Raw genomic sequence first — 16156 nt, 5'->3', positions numbered from 1 at the left:
AGAGAGAGAGAGAGAGAGAGAGATGGACACCTGAGGCAATATCCAATACTGTATATGGCCAAGTGATGTCACTTGAGTCAGAGTCTGAAGACTACAACAAGTATATATAAATCCTTTTATATGTTCATTGACTGCCATTATGATATACTATGTGGATTAGTAACCAACAATATGTATGTGTACAATATGTATAAGTTTGTAAAAATCTTGAGGATGAATTGAAAGCATGTAATATTATCGTATATACTTATCTCTCTATATACATTCTATGAATAGTATTTACAGATTTAAAAGATAGTTTAAAATTTGAGTAACAGATCAAGTTGAGACCTGATAAATGATCATTTGAAAAGTTATAATGAAATCTTGTGATTTGGGATTTGACTTCATACATTTGTGTTAAGAGTGTTATATGTGATAAGGGTACAGGCCTTCTCAGCTTCACCCAACACCTTTTCAGTCAGTTTAATTTTTGTTGTTTACATCCAGTCGGGACCGGCTCCAGGTCCCAGACCCCCCTGCGAACCTCAGAGGATAAGATAGTATAGATAATGGATGAATGAATGATAAGTTCACAACGTATAATACGAATCAATAATAGACTGTGAAAATGTAATAATCACATCACAAGCTTGATACCTTTAGCAATATATTTATTTCAATATGTATCCAATATATATTGGATATTAGTATATTTATTCAACTGTTAATTAGAAACCCTTAAAATTTCAACGGTGTGATTAAAAAAAACATTTATCGCCTACTCTTTTTTAAACATTTAAACAAGTTACTTATTGCAGGCATTCTGTGCTGCAGGAAAATGAAATAGGAATGCCATTCATATGATCCTGTTTGAGGCTGCAACTCGACAACCACGACAAATCCCCTGTGATGAAACACTGAAGTCTCGTCTTCCTGTCGGCCGTCGGAGCTTCACCACAGACACGAACTGACATGAAACAATAACAGCCGGCAGAAGTGATCAAGTGCCCTCAGGGGCTGAATGGCAAGTTAACGGCTAATCCGTCATTAACATGGAACGGACTCAAAATGAACCGCTGTAGGTAAAATCCTTCACTGAAACAAACGTTCATTATGATTTAAAAAAAAGAAAAAAAGAAGTACAGGTGAGTTAAATGTTAATGAATTCCTCCCATGTGGGAACTTATTGTGCTGTTATGCTACAAGTAGTGCTCATATCACAGTAAAATTAAAACCTGACATCGTACTGTACGATTTACAGTAGCTTTAGGTCATTTAGGTTGTTGTGTTTCTTCATTGTGTTGTATATTCTAAAGTATAGTTACTTCACCCAAACAACTATGAAACATATGAGATTTAAAAGCCTTAGATGGAAATAAATAATTACCTTCATGGAAATACCTACATGACACTTGCTGAAATGTATTTTAAGGCAACACCCCAAGATATTCCTGAAAATATGTTGATTAGACTCGGGGCATGAACGTGTTTATGAAACGTTATCTCTTCTTCTCTCTGGTTGAGGACACAACACAAACGTTGTTGATGAGGAAACCAGTAGGATGTCTTCAAAGGAGATACTTCTGGGAAAAAAAAAAAAAATTCCAGTTAGAGGCTCATGTCACATTTTTGCCCTCTGGTGGTGTGGTAGGGAAGTGCAGTGTCCTGACCTGCCCTGTGTCATGAGGACACAATTTCTGAGATTTTCATAGTGACCCGATGACATCATTACCATACCATAAGTTATTATTTTTGAAATATATAAGCTTTAGAACATGTCCATATTCCTATAGGATGTATATATATGTATGTATATAGGAGGATACCTTGAAAAATGTATTTCTGGGGTATGACTTTTTTGTGACTTCATCAGTCACTTATTATAAGGTAAGGAATAATTTTCTGAGCTTTAGATTGTCTCTCCAGCCCGATAACGTGCTAAGATATCTTGGAAAAACTATTTTTGTTGACCTTGACCTTTGACCGATAAACGCCATAAATTAATTATCTGGAGATACCCTCTCAAGGAATACCCCCCCGAAAGTTTGCTGAAAATCTGTCCATGCATTGCTGAGTTATTTTGTATGCATACGCACACAAACAAACACTAAGGCAAAGCTATTTGTGTGTTTGAGGAGCGTTTTCCCTGCAGATGAAACACACTGCAGCGACAAAGATGTTTGCTGTCGCTCTTCCTCAACCACTCACCTGTAGCACGACAGCAGCCACCACGGCCAGGGCGGCTAAGAGCGCCAGTCGCCCCATCCAGGCCAGGTCCAGGTTCTTCAGAAGGAAGAAGCGCACCCAGCCGAGTTTCTTGGCCGTGTGCGGTGGATACCGCATGCTGTTCGCCCCCTCCATGTTCAGCTTTTTGATGAGACAACTACGCAGGTGGCTCAGCTGGTCGAAGGTGAACTTGCCATGGTAGCAGCCCATCCCACTGTTCCCTGCACATGACAAAACAGAATATGCTTTTGACTATTTGGGGCCACTGTTAAGTCTCCGGCGTAATGGTAATAAGTTGGTACAAATGTCAAGAACCAGAACATATTGTTGCATCGTCAAACAACGACAAGAGACTGAACAATCTTTTGACATGGACAGGAAATAAAACCTTAAATAGACACTGTGAACAGAAAAATCTAATCTGGTAGAATTTCTTACTGAATTTCATTTGACCAAAAACTCTGGTTTTCTTCAACACACCAACCCATCGAAGAGATTTTAAACCATCTGTTTCAACACTTGGTGCCTAATGGACCCTTAAAAAAAACATCGGCCAAATGACTGTTGTGTAATTAATTATTTCTGAATGAAAACCGGTGGATGTCTGAGACGTATAACATCATTTTGAAACGTTGGATATTCTTTGCAACGCTGAGTGAGTGAGTGAGTGAGCGAGCAGGTGAAATGTGTGAATAGGCAAAGGAGCGGATGGGTGAACTCTTATTTGAAGCACCGTTCTACATGAACTCACCCACTCCTCCGAAAGGCAGAGAGTTGACAGAATAGTGTACGAGGCAGTCGTTGGCCAGCAGTCCTCCACTGGAGGTCTCGTCCACCATTCTCTGTATCACCTTGACAGAGAAGAGCCCAAAAAACATTACATTATACCTTGCGTGTAGAGGCCTGCGGTCCATAAAACTAGTTTCCGCGTGTCGCCATACGTGCCGTGTCTCCTGTAAAGATACCTTATCATCAGATGTGAAGACGTAGAGGGCCAGAGGTTTCTCCCTCTTGTTGATGAACTTGATCGCTTCGTCCAGGCCGCTGACCGACACGACGGGAAGCAGTGGTCCAAATATCTCCTCCTGCATCACCTTCGCCTCCGGCTTCACATCACGCAAAACTGTGGGGGCTAAACGCAAACACAGGAAAACCAGCTATTACGTATGTCCCCCATTACCTAATGTATGTAAATAAGGAGAACCGTAAAAGAAGCTCCGTATATACACGTGGCGGCGATCAGACGTTTTACCTATGTAGCAGTCGGACTCGTCGTTGTCTCCTCCGACGGCGACGGTGCTGCCGTCCAACATGGCCATTATCCTCTTGTGGTGGCGCTGGTTGATGATGCGTCCGTAGTCAGGGCAGGTCTTTGGGTTGTCCGTGTAGAAATCCTACCAGAGGGAAACAATGAAATGTTTGACATACATATTCTTGTGAAGTCGTAGTCAAAACAACATCTGATTAAACCCAATCAACGGCCCCGGGAAATCAATAATTGTTTTCCTTCACTTTGGTTAAAGACTCTTTTCTGGAAGGTAACACGAAGGTCTGTGGACTTTCTCCATTATTACAGTGTTACTGTGATAGTTATTTTGGTGCCAGATAACCTGTTTTTTGGAGCTACAATAAAATAACTAAAATAACTTCTCAGTACCTTAATAGACTTCTTGACCTCTTCGATGACCCGGTCCTGGATGCTCGGCTCGCAAAGGATGTAGTCTGGGGCGATGCAGGTCTGACCACAGTTGGTGTACTTTCCCCAGGCGACACGTCTGGAGAGGAAAGACAAAAAAGAAGGCGTCAGGGACGGACTTCTACAGTTAACAAGAGTCAACAATATTATGTAAATAAAAAGTACACACAAAGGACACACACCTGCAGGCGAGGCTTATGTCACAATTCTTGTCGATGTAGCAGGGGCTCTTTCCACCGAGCTCCAGCGTGACGGGCGTCAGGTTTTTGGCGGCGGCCTCCATGATCAGCTTGCCCACCATACTGTTTCCGGTGTAGAAGATGTGATCGAAGCGCTGGCGCAGCAGCTCCTGGGTCTCTGAGACTCCTCCGGTTACTACGGGGTAAAGCTCCTGACACACGGGAGGGGGGGGGGGGCAGAAACACACAGTCAGACGCCATACAAGCAGGATGGACTTCCTGAAACATGTCAAATGTCTTTGTGGCACGTGGGCAGGTTTTAAAAGTCTCTCGCCTCCCTAGATTGACAATACGGAAACATGTTAAGCTGACGTCACGTGATCCATCCTTACTTTGTCGATGTAAACTGGCAGCAGGTCCTCCATGACCTTCGCAGTGTGAACACAGACCTCAGAGGGCTTGACTACAGCTGCATTACCTGCACGGGAAAAATGACAAAGGCAACAGATGTGACAAGCAGCTGGCGTAATGTATCGTCATTTTCTTTTAAGCAATTTGTCCAGTCTGCAAGTGAGAGATATACATGTACAGTATGTTCCCAGGCTCAAGAATGAACGAATAACAAACATGACTATGAATTCTCATGACATTAGTGAGAATTTAAAATTCTGATACACCCTTCTAATACACCCTTTAGTAAACAATTCTGGACCTGAAACTCTATTCATGCACAACACGTGTCTGTATTTATAATCTTCAAATGTACTTAAATCGAATGAATCACATCTGGTGAACGGTGTTGACCTACACTTTCCTTTTATGATCGTTATTCTGCATCAGCCAATAAAACGAGGGGGAAAAGACTTATGATCTACTAAGCAGATATAATCATTCATGCAGGAGTTGATAAAGAAAATGGGGCAAAGGGCTTAGTTTGTGTTTTGCAAACACTCACTGGATTAGTTGCTGCCGGGTAGGACTCAGCTCATTCAGTCCTCCGGCCAAATGTTTGGGTCAAAACAGGCCTTTTCTACAATTCAGATACAAATGAGCTGTCTACCTGCTGCAGCAGTTGCGTGGCACTATTACCTTAAAAACTATCCCTGGGGGCGACACACACACACACACACACACAAAAAAATCCAAGTGAATACAGATTCAGACAAAAGGCCTTTGAAGATACTGCAGTGTCATGCTAAACTGCTGCAAGCAAACACTCCGCGCTGGGGTTTGCATCACAAAGTGATCAGAGCTGAGCGGAAAACACTTTGTATTTGTAGAGCACAGGTCGGCCTTTGAGACACACACACACACACACACACACACACACACACACACAAATTATTCACGAGCTCACTCATTATCTGGGAGCAGAGTGATTCAGTCAGAGATTAACCTTGACCTTTGAGATGTTCGCACATGCAAACTCACGACTTAACGTGAACTCATGAGGATGACAAAAAACACACACACACATACATATATATATATATATATATATATATATATATATATACATTAAAACACACGTAAGAGGACAGATTTATTTGTGTGTGTTCTGAACCTGTGCTTATCTCCTCTCTGCTGACTGCAGGGCAGAGTTCACAGAGTGGCCTTTGACCCACTCTAATCAGAAGCTGAGAAAAAATAAAGAGGGTTGGGAAATGCCTGGATGAAAAAAAAAAGGGAACTGGAGTGGTTATGATCACAAGATGAGGAAACTGAACTGGATTGAAAAAAAGAGAGGACTAAATATTCTCCACAAATGAGAGAGGTGTAGTAGTGGTGTCTGCCACCTTATCAGCCTAGAGAAGCCCACTAGACGTTGAAGGATAAACCTATTAAGACTCGATAAGAGTCTTAATAGGTTTATCAAAATCATTTGGATTTTGATAAAATGCCATTAAACCCACCCCTCACATTGCCTAACCCAGAGCGACTGAACAGTTTGATCTCTTGTGCTTCTTCTTTTTTTGGTTAATTATGAAAACGTTGGTGAACCAGGATCGTTGCATCAGTGCTTCGCAGACATGTCCCCTCGCAAACTCAACCGCGGGGGGATATGACGATGAAATCAGATAGAAATGTGAACGCTGACCTTGTTACATCACACATGCCGACACACATGCTGCCCTGTCACCAACCCCACACACACACATACACACACACACAGACTACAGTACCCGCAGCGATGGCTCCAATGAGCGGCTGGATGGTGACAGCCCAGGGGTAGTTCCAGGCCCCGATGATCAGCACCACCCCCAGCGGCTCCGGCTTGATGTAGACGGTGTCCGAGAGGGTCAGCAGGTTCTTCCCCACGGGTCGGGGGGCCGCCCACTTCTTCAGGTTCCTGATGGCCGTGTTTATTTCCCCTTCCAGACCCACAGTCTCATACAGCTGCGTCCCCACCTCACTCTGGGGAAGAAAAGCAGCAACACGTCGTTGTTTAACTTCCATGTTTTTTTTTTAATCTTAAAAACTGCTTGTGGACCCAAGACATTTTTACATTTGTAACCGGACCAGGACAGAACTGCTCTGGGGCTGTTTGGCATTTTATCTTTTGCTGATGTTAGTGTCCTGAACGCAAATGTTGCTCTGGACATTTTCTGTAAACTTTTCCTGCCAGCCCCCTGGTAAAATGTCTGAGTGAAACCACGTGTGAAGACTATTAGACTGTTAGATAAGAAGCATTTCACTTGTGGAGAAAAACGTAAATTGCCTCTCACTGTGTCTTTAATACGCTGTTTGCTTTCTGAAAAGATTCTATCAATCGTTTCTGCAAATTACAATTTTTCTTCTCTTATTTTAAGTTATTTTAATGCCTTGACATTAAATGATTCCTTCTGTCTCCTTAAAAGTTGTTGAACCATGAACTACAAACAACAAGGACAACAGCGGAACTTAATCCAGGAAGTTATCGTTTAGTAACAGACCCTCTACAGCTGGGGCCGCGTAACCTTCTCCCCGATCCTCCTTCAGCGATGTTAAACTCTAACCTCTCTAATGCGATGGCTGAAAAACTTTCAGGCAAATGGTTGTCCCCGCATATCCCTCCTCACGGCAAATGTGTGGAGGGCTTTTCAAATGAACCAGGATTTCACAGTTGGCTCTTGTTCTTGCAGAGTAGAATTGATTCATCAAACTGTCTTGTGGGCCACTTAGAGCCCCGGGGCCAAACCTTCCCCCACCTCTGTTATAGGAGAACCGAAAGTCTGAAACATCACACTCAGAACTACCTGAAAAGTTTTATTCCCTGCTTTTGTTTTTTTTTTCTTCCCTGACCTTTAAGCTTGCTGGAGACCCGGTATCAATGATTTTGGACTCACAGCTCACCTTATTGAGATCTTTCTTGATGGCATCCAATATCTCTTTCTGTCTCTCGCTGAACAGCCGCTGCAGGCTCTTCAGCTGGCGGATGCGGTGCTCTAAAGGTTTGGACCGGCCTGTTTCAAAGGCCTTCCTGGCACGAGCCACCGCCTGCTGCTCCCGGGACATCCTGGCAACAAAACTGCAAGAGACGAGAAAGAGTTTTAGTTCGGCTAAAAAGTAGCTCAACCTGCTGCAACTTGAAATGTGCTGACGTAACGCATCAAGTATCATTATCTTTATTACCGATTAACCAATCAATAATGGCATCTTTGAATGTTTTGTTTTGTCTGATCAGGGTTTATCTATCACATTTATCATAACACACTAAGGAACCAGAAAAAAATGACTGCTATTTGAGATGTTTGAACAAGACGATCTTGTGTTTACTCAATAATAGCCCTGGCTGATAAAAAAAACGTCCAACGTGAGCCACAGGCATTGAAATCGGCATTCAACTTGGCAGATATGCAACTTGGCAGATATATTATACCTCGATGACATGGTATCAGAAAAAGTTTACTCTCTACTAGAGCCAGACCGATATGGATTTTTGGGGGCTGATGCCGATATCGATATTTAGGAGTACAAGATTCCCGATACCTATACATTGGCCGATATATATAATATATATATATATATATATAAGACATGTAATTGAGGCTCAAGATTTTTAGTTCAACCATGAACTTTATCATAAATAACTATAAATTGAAAATACGAATATGACCAAACACATAGAACTTATAACAAACACTTATTTGCCATCAAATGCAAACATAAATGCACATTCTAAGGCTCAAATCAGTTAGCCGATAATATCGGTCGAGTTCTTGAAAATATCCGCCGATACCGATACGTCTGTGAAAGTCTAATATCTGATATATCGGTCGGGCTCTACTCTCTAACATGGGCATTGGCATATTATTCATTTTTTGTTGCAGCTTCAATCAGAAAATGATAGTATAAAACAGGCTATATCCTAACAGTAGTGTAACACCAACAAATGAGCACTATTACTTTTGATATCTTTTGCATAATACTTCTACGAGTTTTCACTTGTAGGAGTTTTAACATTAGTTGGAACTTTAGTGAGGAACAATAACCATGTACTAAATGCCCTATCTGATGGTGGAGATCGTACATGGTTATTACATGGTATAAAGAAGTGTATTACAGTTTAATAAAAGCAGTTCAAGCATAACAGCCTTTAACATATGGTCGCCTACAGTAAACCTCTCTTAATTTCAGGCGACTCTCCTGCTCTTTGTCTGCAGCCACAGAGGACGAGCTGCGGGAGGAAACCGCGATGAGAAAAACAACGGGCTCAGAGTGAACTGTGCGGCAATGAAAAGCTGCACGCCGACGAACCACAACGGAGGACGACACGGTCCGCAGTGACAGCGGCTCTGTAATACACTGTTCCCACGCTGTTCTCGTGTTGTCATGAACATTTTGGATTCATGTTTTTAACGGACTGTATTTTTTTGGTCTTTACAGAGTTAGTGTTCATCGCTAGGTCTCAGTAGGACCTTTCCCCCGGTTCCCCTCATTGGTTCCCCCCTGGTTGGTTCCCCCCGCCGCTCGCCCCAAGTCCGAATAAACGACGGAGCGAAAACGCTGCAACACACACACGGTTCTTCTGCCATTCCTACCTGAGTGAGTTCGGATGCGGTTGATTTCTCGAGATCTCTCTCGGTTCTTGACGGCGAGATGTCGCCGGAGTGGAGGAGCTGGGCAATGACAGACAGTTAGGGGAGGAGGAGAGCGGCTCTCCTTCCCCGTTAGGTCCCTCCCCCGTGGGGGGGGGGGGGGGGGGGGCAGGACCCAACCGGAGGTAGCCTGTGGCCATGCTAGCAGCTAGTTAGTTAACAGGATGTGAGCCACGGGTTTAGTGACGATCAGGAGCAGGACCAACAGTGTTTGGATAAAGTACAGAGCTGAGTTAAAGGACAACGACCACAGAGGGAGCAACAAGGAGAAGAAAGATCACCACATGTGCAAGAAATGACTACGAAGAAACGCAAAGTGACCTTGAAGATGAAAGAAAGGGCCCACAAAGAAACACAAACCTAAGATAAAGAAACAGCAACAACCAGAAATGTACACATTAAAACACAAAACGACCACAGAGACAGGCAAGATGATCATATAAAAATGCATAATAACCCCAAGGAGATGGAAAACGAGGATTAAGATTAAACTACAGAGACAGAAAATGACCATAAAGAAACAAAACTAAGATAAAGTAACAGCAACAACCAAAAATCTACACATTAAAACACAAAAAGACCACAAAGACAAGCAAGATGATCATATAAAAATGCATATTAACCCCAAGGGGATGGAAAATTACCATAAAGATACAAAACTAAGAAAAGAAACAACAACAAATAAAAATCTACACAATAAAACACAAGGAAAGGCAAAAATGATCATATAAAGATGCATATTAACCCCAAGGAGATGGAAAATTAACAAAGATACGAAACTAAGCTAAAGAAACAACAGCAACTTAAAATCTGCACAATAAAACACAAAGCGACCACAGAGAGCGGCAAAATGATCATATTAAGTTAAAAATAACCCAGAGGAGATGGAAAATAACCATAAAGATGTTAGCACAAAGACAGAAAATGAGCATAAAGAAACTAAACTAAGCTAAAGAAACAACAACAGATGGAAAATTGCCATAAAAAGACACAAATGTACAAAAAGAATATTATCATAAACGACAACAAAAAACGAAAAGGCAAATAAAAACCGTCACGACAACACAATTCTGTCATCACGGGTCAACGGTGGATGTCAACCAGTTACAGTCCCACACATTGGTCCAAACTGAAATATTAATATAGTTCTCCATAGCACAGAGGTCAGAAACATTTTTCGTATCATGAGCCATTTCAATTTTTGTTAACATCCTTCAAGGGCCATAATTACTGGACAGATACTGTACCTAACCTCCGATGCCTGCCACTGCTTCCCTTCGACAAGGCATCTGGTGTGAGATGGTAGTGAAGATGATGATGATGATGCTACACTCTCTTTGGCGTTTGCAGCTGATTGTCCAAGTTTATCGGGTCAGTCAGTCTTGAGGCTTTCCAAGAGTCCGTCACTGTGGCAGGTTGTCTCAAACAGTGATGAATACCTTAGTGCACGTCTCCTCTGAATGGGAAAATCCTCAGCACGTACATCTCTGTAAAACTTTCCCATCAGATGCAGCTGTACTTTGTGGTCAGTACTTCAATGCAAATGTAGTGGAAGACGTATTCAGATCCTTTTCTTATAGATAAAAGTAATGTCACACTGTAAAAAATGCTCCATTGCAAGGTAAGCTCCTGTATTGAAAAGGTTTATTAAAATAAAAATCTACAAGCATAATACTTTAAGTACTTTGTTAGGGTTATACATTTATGTATCATTAGATAAAGTAATGTTTAAAGAATTCACTAGGTTCGCAATTTCTTTCAACTATATTGCAACTGATGATTATTTCTTACTCAATATTATGGGTAAACTCTGGCAGAAATGTCATACATTAGGTCCCGTTGCAAAATGTTACATTAAATATATGAGAATATACGGTGTTTATTTTATTCTCTGTTGCGGATGTATCAGTCTTTTATCAAATGCCAGAGGTCACACTTCAGCTTTAGATCCCAGCACCATGTGATACTCTCTGACATAATGATCCTGTCTGATTTTTCCTGGAAATCCTGGAATTTACACAATGAATCTGACATAATGATCCAGTCGGATTTCCCCACCGGAAATCCTGGATTTACATTCTTATTCAGGAGTGATATCCCGTGATCCATCCAGCCTCATCCAAATATCCATTTATTTTGTACCTATAGCTGCACTAAATCACGTCTCCAGCGTGCCCTTCTCTCCCTGCAGAGGCTTGATGTACTTTCATCCACAGCCAAACCTGGGATCACACTCAGCTTCTATTTTTCCAGATCCAGAAAGGCTTTTTACAGGAAGGTTCTTCGGCAAAGAGTAACCCCTTCACCTCAGCCACGCAGCACGTGGATTAGGCCTAAAAATCTCTCAGGTTGACAGGAAATGTGGGATGAGGTTTCCACATCAAACAGCGGGCCGAGGAATGGTGTTTGTGTATTGCGAAGGAAGGAGCGAGGATGCCGGCGAGGGAGAGGAGGGCAGACCGTCATTCACACCTGAGTGTCGACCCTGATTTCTTAGAGAGGAGTGTGGACACAGAGGGCCCGCGTTTCTCGGTGTGCACACCTGGGTTCGTGAGGTATAAACGGAAGCATTCAGACACGCAGAGAGGACAGTTTGTGTATTGTGTGTGTTTTATGAAGAGGTCAGGAATATTTGGGCTGCGGAGCAAAGCCGGCGACTCAAAATGAGGTGGCGGGCGTCATTGCATGAAAGAGCCGAGGAATATGTGACAGGAAAAGGTTGATTTTCTAATTAAAGTCCATTTGAGAATTGACCTTTGACATTATAGTTAAGTTTGTTTATATCAAAAAAAATGAAAGTAAAGTAACTACCAAAAACACATTCAGAAAACCAAATAATTTGGAAAGGGTTAACTATTAAACATACAGTGAGTGAAAATGACTATAATAATAATAATAATAATAATTATTATTATTTATCTTAAACATAAATAGATGAGTGACAAACTGAAAGAAAAACCTACATTGACTGTTAAAATGTTGGGCCACAGCATAGACAGAACCATAGTGAGCATATTAAAAGTTTTCCTTTTTATATATACATTTTTTAATTGTACAGTTTGCTCTTCTCTTTGTACTTGCGGTGCTTGCTTTTTAATTTAATTTGCTTTAATCCTCCCCTTATTTTTTATATTTACTATGTTTGTTATGCACTTGTCACCAGAGAAAGTACCTTATAATTAAAAAAACAAAATAAACACAATTCTGATTCTGATTGTGAACCTCGACAGCTGAAATGTTCCTGAACTCTACTAAAGGGATGAACAGCATTTGTCTGACAGATTCAAGATTATTTCCCTCATTTGGAGCCGTTGTAAGAGCGCTGTCTAACACGTTGCCCCAAAATCTCTCTGTGGTAACCATGGAGACCATAACATACGATTTACAGCGATGACACTGAGGCCACCTGTCCTGTGTGGGGAAACGGCTGCATTTGTTTTTCTTTTTCTTATTAATTCTTTGTGGGGGTTTTCATGTAATTTGTCATCCATATGTATATTCAGCTCCACCACACTGTAGTTGTTTACCTCCTTGTGCTTGAGGTACCTTTGTTTTGAAAAATAATCATGTTCTTATAACATTGTGCCACACATTTATCATGTCTCCCAGACAATATCTTTGTTCTAAACGCATTATGTCTTCCAACAGAAACATTATATATGATATATAACAATATAAAAATCACATCTCATTTTGCAGGGAAAGGCTTCGCTGGGCCTAATTTACTTAATATAACATTTTCTTTGAATGGTTTAGGAAAAAGAAGTATTCAAATTTGATTAAAATGTTGCTTTTAGTAGACTTGAAAATCCAAAAATTAGAATTTTTGATAATGGGTCTATGAAACCATCAATTAAAATGAGAGATAGATAGATAGATAGATGGAGAGATTAAACTATATTTATTAAACGGTCCAATGCTGCCATCTAGGGACTAAATTTCACCTCTAATGCTCATTATGAGAGCAACAAATGCTGTACAGATATACGTCTCGATTATGACTTTATACATATTTAGATACTAAAATGAATAGCATACATCATGCCACAGGGTTACTGAGAGCCACTCGAACTATTCTAACGTCCCGGTGCTCTGGGTTCACAGAGGTCACGCTGGCACCATGTGACTCGGTTTCGACAGTCCATCAAATGTTTGGTATCGACATATTGTCTTCGTGTAATGTGTCATGTGACGGCGCAGAGGTACTTTGGGTTCGGAGCTCCACGGTTAATCGTCCCTGTGAGTAGGGGTGAATGTGGAACACGTCGCTGCTGATGTGACACGATCAGTGTTATTGTTATCGTCTTATGACTCCACAAATCTTTTCTTACATCACGTGCCTTCCATGTGCGGCCATCTATTGACAAAACGTGTAGGGTATGGGGCATTTCAGGACAGGAATGTCAATTTAAATCATAGGGGAAAGGTCATTTTAACACATTTTTTTTTATGTCTGCGTGTTAGTTCCCGAGCTTGGCTTCATGCTTGGAAATTTAAATCCAGCTTCTAAATGGCCCCATGCACTGCGCGTCTGGCGCTGCGGAGCTTGCAGGGTCGTGCATTGGACTGCATGTGCGCTATCCGGTGTTTTGATGTCTCGACCTGTGGAAGGAGAAAAAGGGGAGCCTCGGTTTGTCACCTCGACACATCGTAGCTGACTGACCGAAGCCCCACACTTCCGACAGCTTCTTCAATACACTTCCACTGTCCACGGTGTGTTTTGTTTCCCCCCCTCTGACGCGCACCGGGAGGCAGCGAGCGGCGGAGGAGGAGAGGATGTTTCACAGACCGAAGTGTGAGGAGAGGGTGACGACTGTTGCTTTACCTGCCAGGTCATTAGGGTTGTGCATGAGTCCAACTGTGTTATTGAACTTGTGGAATTCATGCTGGACAGAACAGAACGTTATGAAATCAAACACATCTCATTCACATATAAGCCTCCAGCGTCGTCGCCATGTCAACTGGAGGCCTTATCCAACTGGTCTTCAGAGAGTCATATTTTTTAAACAAATGGTATATTGTCATTTTTTGAATCTTTCTGTTCCCCCTCCCCACAATGTTGGAAGTGACTTGTATGCAGCATATCGTTTTAGATGCGGAGCTTTACTGGGGGATGTCGGAGCATGTGTGACCATGGTCGCTGCTGCTGCTGCACGTTATAGGACAAGCTCCCGTCTTGGATAAGTGCGGGCACATTAATGGCTCTTCGCGGGACCGCACATGACACCTATTAGCCGGACGGCCGTTCACAGGTGAGTGACACATCAAAGGCACGCGCTTCATGGGCGCGGCGCGGGCCGATGGGGGTCGTTCTTGTGTCTGTCAAGCAAAGTATAAAAGCTCCAACCAGAGCCAATGCGTGTTCACCAGTGTCAAGGAGACGCATCTCGGACGTACCCGGGGGAACGAATACTCTGGAGAGAAAAACAAAACAAATCAAAACAATGGCATTCGGTTCGGATTTCACTGGCGCTGACGTTTCTGAGATGAACTCGTTTTACTCGGGACATTACTGGCCCGCTTCCTGCCTGGATGTAAACAACAGCAAGAACAACGAGGATTACGCACAGGAGTCCAACAGAGGTGAGTGATTGAAAACGCGTATTTCTAAACTGGTTCGGGCACCAGATTTATATTTGGATGAAACAACGACGCACACTCTTTTACTTTGGTTGCAAATTGTACAGTTACAATAACGAGCATTTGTCTTATTGGCTAAGTCGTTATGCCAAATTCCCCAATCACCAAACCGAGTTACTTTCTGCATCTTACATGTGTTTCACTCTGATTTAGAGGTCATAAAACCAATGCATGTCACAACTGTTGTCTTAACACTCTTGTCCTCTCCATCCCTGTAGTCCACCACGAGGCTGCTGCCCGGAGGACGTGCTCGGACACCCGGCGCCGCCGGAAGCGCACGACTTTCACCAAGGCGCAGGTGAGCGAGCTGGAGAGGGCCTTCTCCAACACGCACTACCCGGACATAAAGATGAAGGAGTCCCTCGCCTCTCTGACGCGTCTACCAGAGTCTAAGATTCAGGTACACAGATGTCTCGTGAAATCCTTTTGGATATCGTAGAATTAGAAAACTAAAAATAAACGGGCTAACATTTTTTTTCATTCCTTTCCACAGGTCTGGTTTCAAAACCGACGCGCGCGATATTTCAAGAGCAAGAAACCAATCAGAGCAGTGGCCGAAGGCACCGCGGACTACTTCCATCCACAGTTCACCTTCGCCCCTGCTCCCAGTCCTCCGCTGGTCCGGCAGCCCCCTGCGTTCTCTCCCATTCCCCGCAGCCCACCGTCCCCCCCGGGCTACCCTGCTCCAAGTTCACCCCAGTCCACCAGGCTCTCGGCCATCCTGGGGGGTCAGGCCACGTCCCTACCCGCGCCCACATCCCCCGTCGCCGCTGACCGGGCTCCACCCTGCTCGCACCATGGACTACTGGGTCTCCCGGGAGTTCCTCAAGACCGTGACTACTACCGAGCCCCAGACTTCACCGATTACTGCCACGCCGACGCGTTCGCGCACAGTGGCCTCGGCGAGTGGGACCTCACACAGGCCTGCGCGTCTTTCCTCGGAGACGCACGGGGATCCCGGCCCGAGGGCAGCCGCTGCGCTGCCGTCGCTCACCCGGGGTCCGAGGAGAGCGAGTCCCCGGACGACCTGTCCGACATGTGCTTCCAGGACCTGGGCGACTTCAACCCGTCGGATTTGGAAATTTCCGCGGCAATGATCGATTATCTCTTAGGGTGACCGGTACAATTCGATGTTTGGAGGAAAGTTGGACATTTCTTATGACTGCATTGTAAATAATAGGCCTATAGAGCATTTATGGAGACATTGTTTTAAAGCGAAGACTACATTAATACAAATGTATACAACTATTCAGATCATGCTTTTAATCTGCACATGGTAGTGTATTCTATGAGCATTGCAAATAAAAATCTTATTTTCACAGATTACGCGTTTGTTCATAATCTCTTATGTGTTC

The 16156-nt window shown here is 43.0% G+C and overlaps 2 protein-coding genes across 4 annotated transcripts; one reads left to right on the top strand and one right to left on the bottom strand.

Annotated features, from left to right (window-relative positions):
* Positions 1 to 636: 636 nt before the first annotated feature.
* aldh3a2b (aldehyde dehydrogenase 3 family, member A2b) lies at positions 637 to 9261 on the bottom strand. Of its 2 annotated transcripts, none has more exons than XM_035624936.2 (11): positions 9105 to 9261; positions 7417 to 7591; positions 6267 to 6498; positions 4476 to 4561; positions 4087 to 4295; positions 3866 to 3983; positions 3461 to 3602; positions 3174 to 3340; positions 2960 to 3059; positions 2191 to 2429; positions 637 to 1565 (listed from the first exon to the last, which is right to left on the bottom strand). In XM_035624936.2, the coding sequence occupies exons 2-11, from the start codon at positions 7576 to 7578 to the stop codon at positions 1551 to 1553; spliced, it is 1470 nt and encodes a 489-aa protein (XP_035480829.1). In that variant the 5' UTR covers positions 7579 to 7591; positions 9105 to 9261; the 3' UTR covers positions 637 to 1550. The 2 variants fall into 2 exon arrangements, with proteins under 2 accessions (XP_035480829.1, XP_035480830.1); XM_035624937.2 differs by having other exon boundaries at positions 637 to 1562.
* A 3639-nt stretch (positions 9262 to 12900) lies between these two features.
* Positions 12901 to 16119, top strand: LOC118300512 (homeobox protein otx5-B-like). 2 transcript variants are annotated; one of them, XM_035624966.2, is made up of 4 exons: positions 12901 to 14413; positions 14532 to 14744; positions 15020 to 15201; positions 15295 to 16119. In XM_035624966.2, exons 2-4 carry the CDS (start codon positions 14606 to 14608, stop codon positions 15916 to 15918), a joined length of 945 nt encoding a protein of 314 aa, XP_035480859.2. In that variant the 5' UTR covers positions 12901 to 14413; positions 14532 to 14605; the 3' UTR covers positions 15919 to 16119. The 2 variants fall into 2 exon arrangements, with proteins under 2 accessions (XP_035480859.2, XP_035480858.2); XM_035624965.2 differs by having other exon boundaries at positions 12901 to 14744.
* The last annotated feature ends 37 nt before the right edge of the window (positions 16120 to 16156 follow it).

Source organism: Scophthalmus maximus, chromosome 2 (assembly GCF_022379125.1).
Source record: "Scophthalmus maximus strain ysfricsl-2021 chromosome 2, ASM2237912v1, whole genome shotgun sequence".
NCBI lineage: Eukaryota > Metazoa > Chordata > Actinopteri > Pleuronectiformes > Scophthalmidae > Scophthalmus > Scophthalmus maximus.
This window is presented reverse-complemented; position numbering and strand designations above follow the sequence as displayed.